General features: G+C 35.4%; 1 protein-coding gene across 7 annotated transcripts in view; it reads left to right on the forward strand.

The window, feature by feature from the left end:
• CSNK1G3 (casein kinase 1 gamma 3) overlaps positions 1-9,843 on the forward strand; it is an 82,953-nt gene extending 73,110 nt beyond the window's left edge. For 4 of the 7 annotated variants that reach the window (XM_017728307.1, XM_017728306.1, XM_017728308.1 and 1 more), the window contains 4 exons: positions 2,667-2,773; positions 3,153-3,176; positions 7,912-8,003; positions 9,304-9,843. In XM_017728307.1, the coding sequence (XP_017583796.1) occupies positions 2,667-2,773; positions 3,153-3,176; positions 7,912-7,969 (189 nt within the window). In that variant the 3' untranslated portion in view covers positions 7,970-8,003; positions 9,304-9,843. The remainder of the gene's footprint in view (positions 1-2,666; positions 2,774-3,152; positions 3,177-7,911; positions 8,004-9,303) is intronic. The other 3 variants (XM_008629148.2, XM_017728309.1, XM_008629150.2) reach the window with 3 other exon arrangements.
• Positions 9,844-10,285: the final 442 nt, after the last annotated feature.

The following is a 10,285-nucleotide window of genomic DNA, read 5'->3' on the forward strand; positions in this document are numbered from 1 at the left end:
GGCTGGAGAAATAAACATCTCTGAAACATCTAGCAAGGATCTGTCTGTCCATATATATTTCCTTTCCACGGGACTCCTGGTTTGGTATATGCATGTTGCAGGATCCCCACTGCAACACTTTAAAGATTGTCAGTTTAGATTAGTACAACACATACATAATACTTAAAATATTATTAATATAGGAAGAAGTTCTAGATACCTACTTTAATATTTTTCAATTCAAATGAAGATATGTGCGTAGTTGAGTTGGATCTCTTTTTTTGAATGTGTTGTCCGAGAAGATAGATGTGAATCATTGCACAGGCACTCCTGGGAAGGAAGTGTGAGGGAGAATGTCATGTGAAAGCTCTACAGATGCTACAGTTGGGCAGTGTGTTTGATATTTGTGTAAAAGTCATACATTTTTTCATTTGCTTTTAGGAAAAGAGAAGAAAATAGGAGTTCTTGCAAATGCCTCTGCAAACTGTGACCTGTTCTTTACAACAGTTAGGAATGATAAGTTGTATTGTATTTGCTTCCCATCCAGAAAGGGTCTTGTTTTTTCTTGATGTACCCTACTTTTATTTGAGTAAACTGAAGACAAAGGCCTCTGTTTCTCGTCAACCACTGTTACATAATCTTGAGCACGGATCCTTTAGAAAAGTTTTTAGAAAAGTTCTTTTTAAGTCTAGATTATGGAGCAGAAATCTGCATTATTAGGGCTGCAGGCAAGGTTAACTACAGTGTTAATTGTGTGATATTGCTGCACATGGATTAGTATGGGCTGTAGTTGTGGTTAGTTATATAACTATGCACAGGAAGTTGCATGTGAGCGTTACCCCCCCAGTGGTCCCTTCCAGCCATAACCATTCTGTGCTTCCTTTGGAACCAAACTCATTTGGTGGGCAAGTTGAGCAAATTTTTTTTACCCTTACATTTTTATGACTGCTCCTATCTTAGTTAGAAAATACTTCTGATGCACTTTTCCACTCTGGGTATTTCACAAGAAGCAATGAAATGATCTTCACAGTAAGATACCTGGTGAGGTGGTTGGACAGTGATGACAATTCAGAATATTCTGTGACTCTGTAAAACCCGATAAATACTAACTCAGGATGTTTGGTTCAGGATGCATTCCCCACTGTCTTAAGGTTTGTTAAAGTACAATTCCTACCTATTTCTGTCACTGAATCTGAAGTGCTTCTGTCGTGCCCAATGATACGAAACTAAGCTTAAGATACCCTGTTGACACTCCATTGACTTACTTATCATTGCAGAAATAAAGTCCAATCTCCCATAATTCCTTCGCTTATATTGACTGAAATTTAAGTAGCTAGATTCCTGCAATCTCAGACATTTTTTTATTTTGTTACAAGCTTCTAGGGTTATTTTTGCAGTGGCTCCTATTTTAGTGAAATCAGAAAAAGGAGAAAACTTGTCCTGATGTCAGCATATGGCATGGAAAACGCCTGGAGTGCAGCAAACTTCTGAAGCTCTGTATTTAGTTATGATGGGAACCACAAAACAAGCCTCCATAGACTAGACTCTTAGCTCTGGTTATAAATAGATGAGACATAACTGCTGTATTAAGAGGAGAGCTTGGAAGAGTGAGGGAAATAATATTATGGTGATGACTTTCCTTCCCTGTCCTTTCATCTACCTTAATCTCTGACCGTCAGGCAACAGCTGGTAATAATCTTGAATTATGGACTGCTCTTGGTCTCTATAGCTGATTAATTTTTTACAGATGTTTTCTGCAAACTCTTGTGTTATTTGTCCAGAATGATATTTTTATGCTTGGTGCCTTGCCAAGCAGTTGCTGCTACTTAGTAGCTAGTAGACCTCTCCACGTGGTCAGTCAAGTCTTTAATGGGTCAATTAGCACTGTCAGCAGCTCTGATCAGATAGATACTTGTGTACAACTGGTTAACCATCTTCCTTTTCATATTCTATGGGGTGGATAACAGAGAGGCCTCTGGAATGGCTCCATTTGTCATGCAGGAAAGCTGACAGGAGCTGAGAGAGAATATTGGGTTCCCCTTGGTTTAAAGTCAAAACAAATATTCCCAGAGAACCACAGCATTCACGGTGACTTGAACAATTTACATAGGAGTTTGAGAGTAAACTAATAGGAATGAAGATTAATCTGATTTTTATTAATTTTTTTGGCAGTAGGTGTTTTTGTGTTCTAAAAATTGGACACCATCTATACTCTTAGGTCTAGAAGATGGTCTTAGTTTTCACCTTTTCTGGTGAGTGCTCTTTGAGATACAACTGAATCAGGCCTTCATATTCACTCTGAATGTAAAGACCTAAGCTAAGGAGCATAAATACACTGAAGGTGTAGAGATAGACTGAATTGGTATCAGAAAAGTGGTTAGTGCCTTCCCTTAAGGCTCTGAAGAGATGTGGGGGAGATAAATAAATCTGATCCACAGAGTTGCTTTGCTTCTTCCACTCACCTTGAGTCTGTCATGTAGATGACAGTTCCATTAATAGATATGAAAGGAAAATTACAAGAGCACAGAGATGCCAGAATAAAATCTGGAAAAGGTACTGTTACTGGAATAAAAATAACTATGGAAATAACAAAAATTACTGGGTTTTTTAAGAGGTATTGTAACCTCAGGAATTAACAAATGTATGTCTGGCACTGGCATAATTTCAGGTTTTTCTTGTGATTTCAGGTAGTAAGCTCAACAAATGGAGAACTGAACACAGATGACCCAACCGCAGGCCGTTCAAATGCACCCATCACAGCTCCTGCAGAAGTAGAAGTAATGGATGAAACAAAGTATGTCCTTCTTTTTATATCCTTTGGATCTTGTGTGCTCGGCTGCTTCAATATTTTTCTCATATAGGTTTTCAGAAAATATTATCTGAATTGAATAGCCATTGGTGAGGGGAAAAACTATAGTGCTATACTTAATTTTGCCTTTAAGTTTTTAAATAGTAGAATTCCTATAGCTTGTGCTTTTTTCGGCTAAGTCTTCAATGACATATCTTGCTATGCTGGCTAGAGAAGTGCATGCATTTTTGATATTCCAACTAATTTTGAAATACTTATTTTAAAATAGTGTTCTGACTACCAAAAGCCATGTGTGAAAGATGTAAAATTTTTCCTTTATGTGGTATTCTGATTCTCTTTTTTCCCTTACTCTCTTTCTGTATAGCTGCCAGAAAGTGTTGAACATGTGGTGAGTTATACAGCACAGGCAGGCAGAAATAGCCCCAGGAGCTTTGTTCTTGTTATTGGGTTTAAAACTAATTTCAGAGAACTTAAAAATAAAATGTCTGTTTAGAAACGACAAAATACATTTCAATTCTGTGAAACAATTAACTGTTTTTAGAAAAAGCCACCTTCAGGAGCTATTCTGCCTGCTTCATATCCTGCTTGCTTTTAAGTTCTGTAGTCTGCGATGTACTTTATGTCAACCTTTTTAATGGGTACTAGAATATTTTTTCTTACTTTCTATTCTGTTTGAAAGGGGAAAGCATTCTTTTCAGATATTGTAGCATTCAGCTAGTGTATTAACATCTAGAAAATAACTCACATGAATAAGTGCAAATGTTTGCACTTTGCCAGTTATCTCTGCAAACAAAGTATTTACCAGCATATTGTTCTGTGACAACCTTTTAACTAATCACTAAAACATAACTTCAGGGTTCCTTAATGTTACAGTGTAATGAAAGGGAAAATACTAAGGTCTGTTAACATGGGATGGACAACTAATGTTTATATATTTGAGTAGTAAACTCAGACTTGCAAAATCGTACAGAAAAGTATTCTTGATAGCTAAAGGCAGTATGAATTCCAACATGTTTTATTTTATGATAGTGCTTAAAATAGGATTTTACAAGGATATGGACCTAGTTTACTGTAATATAGAGGCACACAAGTATGAAGGATACATTAGCAGCAGAACAATTCAGTAGCTGCAAGTTTTCTATGACCCATTTTCCTAACTTTTACGAAAAGGGAAGCTTTTCAAAGTGCAATTTTTTTCTTGACGCAATTGTTTTACAGATTCTTATTTTGGTAGTTAAGCTTCATTTGCATGTGTAATTAATAATTTTGAATGGAGGTGTCTGTAGGGCCATGTTTTTGCACTGGTTTTCTGTGAGCACTGAGAAGAACTAAATTCTTTGCTGCCATCTTTGTAGAGTACTGTAGGATTTTACTGTCAAGAATACATTTTCTTTTATAAATACATTATTTTCTTATTAAAATACAAATTTTCTTATATGTATATGTTTGAAACAAAAAAAATCCCAAAGCACAAGGATGTTGATAGGCTGCCCATATGTAAATTCCCTGTCCCCTCTCTTCAGATAAGCACAGTGATAACTTCCCTTTTGCTCATGTGCACACAGAAAAAGATCAAATTTTTTCCACTTCGGGCAGTGCTTAGCACAATTAAACCCATTTTTAGTTACCTACTTTACTTAGTTACCTGCAGAAAGTTAAGAGACTTCTCAGGAGCCAAGATGCTCAGCTGCTTTAGAAATGTAGAAGTTCACTCCTTCTGATGTGAGTACATAATGGACAAATATGCTATCCTTGACCTTTCTGGCCTACTCTTAACTGGTTTTGTTACAGACAAAATAACTAGTCTCAGTGTCCTACTCTTTAGTTTAATTTTCTTTTTTTTTTGAGTATGAAACAGTCAAATTAGTGTTTCAGCACTGTCTGTTTAAACTGCAGTTTCCTCAATCACTGGAGGCTTTTCTAGGGGTAGAAGTTGTTTGGCCGTAATTAACATGCATTCATTCCCAGTCACCCACACCCCCTCTCCAGCTTTCCTGTCAAACATCAATGCATAGGTACACATACTTTTTCAGAAACAACACTTTAGGAGATTTAGATAATTTTACATTTTAATATGATAATTACAAGCTTAGTATCAAAAGTTGTGAGACATTTCAAATTTCGTTCATAGGTTTTATGCTGCAGAATAGTGTAAGGGAATGGGATTTCTAGTATCCTTCATGTCTGTGACAGGGGTATTTTTGGTTTTAAGGAGATACTGTTTTCTCAAAAGACTCTCACTTTGTACCTCTTTCATAATCTTTTCTCCACCTGAAAGTATGAACAAAGCTAACCTTGCTCATATCTTCTGTGTGTAACTTTTCCTCATACTCTGGGGAGACAAATGTGAATCTTTTTTAGAAATGCTTCATTCTTTGTTCTAGAGGTCTTCTTATGTTTAGAAACTTAGCATGACTATATCTTTATTTAAAAGATTCAAAAAAGGGTGCCCCTCATATGGGATTGCCCCCATTATGTGTGATTTTAACTATGAACACAAATGTAATTTAGCTGAATATTAGAGCTTCTGCTACCATTTCACTGAAATGCTGTAGATCAGAAAGGATAAGTTTAGGTTTTTTTTCTTCAGTAAGAATTTTTTTGTTTTGGGACATTTAACCAACATTTAACCAAACATTTCATTGTTCAATAAATATTTATGTACTCATGTGCAGTATTTATTCTAAATCTTATGCCATGTCATTTTCATGGTGGCTGTGCAGTTAGTGTGACTTAGCAGTGGGTGTTGTGTTTTGGGCATTTTGGTGGGTTTGTTTTGTTTGTGAGTGTTGGGGGCGGAGGGGGTTGTTGGTTTGGTTGTTTTTGTTGGTTTGGGTTTTTAGAAAAGTAGCTACCTGCCCTATTTCAGTTGTTACTTACTGAAGTTGTAAAGCAAGGAGAAAACTAACCTGATCACTGTGCTGCCCCGACACTTGGGGTTCTACAGATCTCTCCATGATCTTCTACAGATGGTCTTCCATTTATCAGTGAGCAATTAACCTGTCTTTACTGTAGTTTGCTAGCCATCAGAACAGTTGCTTCTATGAAGCATGTGTGATCTGGGTAACCAAAAGGCTCTTCTGTGGGATGGCAAAGAAGGGCAAGTAGGAAATGATTATATGATCTGTCCTTTTTGCATCTTCCATCTTTTTTGCCACTTCAAACACTTGTTATTAATCCTGCACTAAAGTGCCTGCCACATGCTCAATGGCAAATATAAAAGCACAGCTATCTAAATACAAATGACAAATTAAGTTGCTTTAGCATGTTGGCCCAAGGGACTGCTCAAATGGTAGAAGGAAGGGTATTAAATAGGAAAAAAAAGTATGATAATGTTTCAAGGACAAGAAATGTTTGAAACTGTAATGCTGAGATTGCTACCTTAGATAATATCTCAAAGGTCACTTTGGATTGTACAGGAAAAGTGCAGTGGTTTTTTATTTTTATAGATTGCTATTATACTGCCTGCTCTAGAAATGTTACATAAACTACAGATAAAGGTTAGCAGTCATTAAATGCTTTATTAAAAAGAAAATCCTTTCCTAGAAGTAGAAATTTTTAAAGCATATCTCTTCTGTATTTTTGCATGCATATTGAATATTATAATAAGTTTGTGGTTTAATAGTCCTTAATAATGCACCTATCTATAACTTTAAATGTGGCTCTAAGCAGTGTAATATCTGTATTATGTATAAGTGACAACAACACCCTCTAGTGACGATATTCTTAAGAACAAGTCTACATTTCTGTTACGAATTATACTAGTTGAGAGATTCTGCACTATGGATCTCTCATTCAGGGTTTCTTTCATAAAATTTATAGTCAGGCAATACAGTCTGATCTGTCTTAATCCCATGTAAAGGTGCATATATTTTAAAACTACATTTATTTGGCCTTTGAAGCCAAGTTGAAGTCTAGCACTTCTAGATTTAAACATACACAGTGTTTCAGTGTACTTTAGTCCAAATTTCCAAGACAGTCCTGTGGTTTACAATTCATTAGGAATTTGCATTCCTTTAGTGCTTTTTAGGTATGTTATCTATTAATAAAATGCTTATTTTCCCACATCAAACAAAAATTTTCAGCATTTAGTGATTTTTCCTTGAATTGAAATACAGCTAAATAGTTTTTATAATTAAAAGAAACCAAACAAAACAACTGTTAATAGAAATTATACTCATAGTAGTATTATGCAAACTCCAGAAGACCAGAGGATTAAAAAAGTAGTGCTTTATGTTGGTTAAAAATAGAACTCTTGAATTCACCATTGCATAGTGCCTTTTTCTCTGATTGACAGTGAAATAGCAAACTAAATAGGCTATGCAGAAGGAATAAAGGACAGTATGATATTTGCAGCAAGGATGAGTTAAAATTTTCTGATAAGGAAAGCAAGAAAACCTAAAGTGTCCTTGAATTGCGGTGGATCCAAGTAGTCCTAAGCATTTAAGAAGTCTGATCTACTTGGGTTGTGCTCCATTTAAAATTTATTTAAAGAGTAAAGAGTTAAAATTCTAGATAGCTGTTCTAGAATATAAATTAACTGTCTGCTGTACTTCCATCTTTCTACAGTTACTTATGTAACCAGGGTTCTGTATATGCTAATATGATGAATCAAGACAAAACTTTTCTGTGGGCTTTACCTGAGGCCTGCTAATCTCAAACAAGTGTACGAGTGATTTACCATCACAGTTGAGGGTAGGATTTCCTCATCTACAGGATTATAGGATAATTCATATTGAAAGGGAGGAGCACTGTAAAATCCTTTGCTTTGATATGTGGCATATATGTACATAAAATACTTGGGGTGAAAGAAGAATAAAACTAAATTCGAGTTCATACAACTGCAAGGAAAGTCAAAGCTTAAGTGATAATGGATGTTAGTGATTATAGGCAAATGCTAAAAAAAAAAAGGGTTAGTAGTTACGGGGGAATTTCAGTTACAGTCAGTGGCTACTACCCTTTAAAACCAATTATGTCTCTTCTTTAAAAAGTACTTTTAATTTAGTGAATACAGTATGATACTTCTGCTAGCTGTAAAAATACTTACCTATGTAGTTTCCCCTACTGAATTTTAATTCTGGGCTTCCTCTTCATCAATAACCAATGTTTTTTTCTACTGAAAGTTATGTAACTCTCAGAGCAGTTCTGGTCTGCCTCTGCCCACTGCTACTTTTTCAGTGACTGAGCGACAGAGTGCCTTGGATATTTTGAGAAGGTAACTTCTGTCTCCCCTTACTTTGGATGTTGTTCTCACCCCCTGTAGAACCTTATTTTTAGCCCCTTATTCTCCCTGAGTTTTAAATTCTTTCCCCATTTCCCGTATTCCAAACTAAATTATCTGGATTCCTTCTGAATTTTAGTGATATAAAATGCTTGGTGAACTTAAGGATTTACTGATCAAGGCTATTGATCCAGTACATTTATATTTTCATTACTGTTGTACTTCATAGTTTAAGACTCTTCAGTGTACAGCGCTGCAAGTGAGAATTCAGTAACCAAACCACAGAACTCCATGGAGCAAGCTCTGTTAAAGTAGACAGCTTGCATGTTCAGTTTTGATCACACACACTGTGAACACTTTACTGTGAAGCTTTATTTTTAAAGGTGGTGTTCAGGATCTGGCAGTTGCTTAAAATAAACCCAACAGTACAATTTAAATGAATTAAATTTTTTTGGTGTTACTTGTTGCTTTCCTGTTTAGTTTATTTTCCAAAGTACTTTCTGCAGGACTTCTGCAGTCCTCCTCTATATTATCTATATCTATCTCCATACAACTCTTTTTCATTTTGTAGTGTGCTTTCATGTACTTTCAGATTATCTCTATTTGCTAAGTTAAATTCACAGTATTTGCCAGTTTCAGTTTCATTCATGCAGTATGCAGTAAGGCAGAAGAGAGAATATCAGTGTTCTTTATATTTAAGCTGTGATTTTTCACTGTAGTAGTATTATCACAGCACTGAATCAGAACATTAATTATATTGTTCATGAACATTTTCTTCTAAAATATCTTGTGGAATAACTTTGCAGAAAGTTTTCCCAAGTTCTGGTTGACAAAGGAATCTCAAATTGTTTTCTTGTCTTAGCAACAATAGTGTCTTAAGTGCACAGTTTAGGTGACACAATCATAAGCACAAGTTTCTATTTGGCATATTGCCAGTTAATATGAACGAGTACTCAGGTAATGGAATATTCTTTATTCTTAAAATTGCTTTTGTAAGTTGGCCTGTATTACCTGTGCTTTTTGATACTCTTAACGATACTCTGAACTTAATAGCTACTTGTATTGTAAGCTTTTTTAGTTTGATACCTTTTTCCAAAAAAAGGTGAAATGTGTCAAAAGTATCTCTACTTCAGTTTCTTTATCTAATAAATCAATTGCCTACAATAGAGCTTAAATGTGTTCCTTGTGGTGCTGGCTATACCTGAGCTACATACTTCAAAGGAGAGGCATACAGTAAACAGTTTAGTTTTGTAGTTTCTTTCTATGTCATATGTAATTCATGTCACATTTGCAGGTGCTGCTGCTTATTCAAGCGGAGGAAAAGGAAAACCATTCAGCGCAACAAATGACTAGAACCAAACAGAACATGGGAAAATGCTTATTTGTTCAACTGTTGTCTTGTGATCTTAAACCCAACAACAAAACCCAAAGCAAAAACCTCCGTAATAAACACGATTTTCCAAGGACTCCCTCAGAAACAATATCATGCCTCTGTGCTTTGATATGGTTCTTCTGCATCCATCTTTTGTTTTTTTAATTCATCTGTTCTGAAAGCTTTAAGGTATTGTCAAATAGTAGTGCTTCTTTGACCATCAACATACGGACCAATGAAATGATAGAAATGAACAGTATCTTGAGCAAAACTGAACTTGAGAAGTATTTCTTCTTTCCTGGGAAGTAGTAACAGTGTCTTAGATGAAGACGGATGTCATAAATCAGTTACTTGGATTTGTAGCAGTGTATCTAAAGCGATCTTCTTCAAAAATGCTGAAGAAAAATACAGGTACACAACCATATTGCAAAATAATAAAATCTTAAGATTTATTTTATGACACTTGCGTTGTTTTTCTTCTTTTGCCTCAGTATTACTGGTTAGTCAAATTGTTACTATACTCAAATTGTCCCTGTCTAGCGATACGGTGGAGGCTGGTTTAACTGTTGACGGTTGTCAAAACGCTGGTGCTACTAATGAATGGAAAGTGTTTCCAGTATCCTCTTGGTTTGAAAACCTGCTTTTATTTTGCCTACAATGAAAATTGCAGTACAGTAGAAATTATAAGAGTGTGCAAAGAATACAAATGTGTGTATAATTTAAGTTGACTTCTCGTAATGATAACAAGATTGAATTACTTTCAGAAGAGTTCTACAGAGCAAATACTGAATCTGGTTAAAGTGGAATAAGTATTAAAGCCTGTATGTTCACTAAGGTAATTGATGATTGACAGCATCTTTAACTTGAAAATATGGACATGCCATGTAAAGTTAGAGGTCTATTA

The sequence above is a fragment of the Corvus brachyrhynchos genome, unplaced genomic scaffold (assembly GCF_000691975.1).
Source record: "Corvus brachyrhynchos isolate BGI_N302 unplaced genomic scaffold, ASM69197v1 scaffold90, whole genome shotgun sequence".
NCBI lineage: Eukaryota > Metazoa > Chordata > Aves > Passeriformes > Corvidae > Corvus > Corvus brachyrhynchos.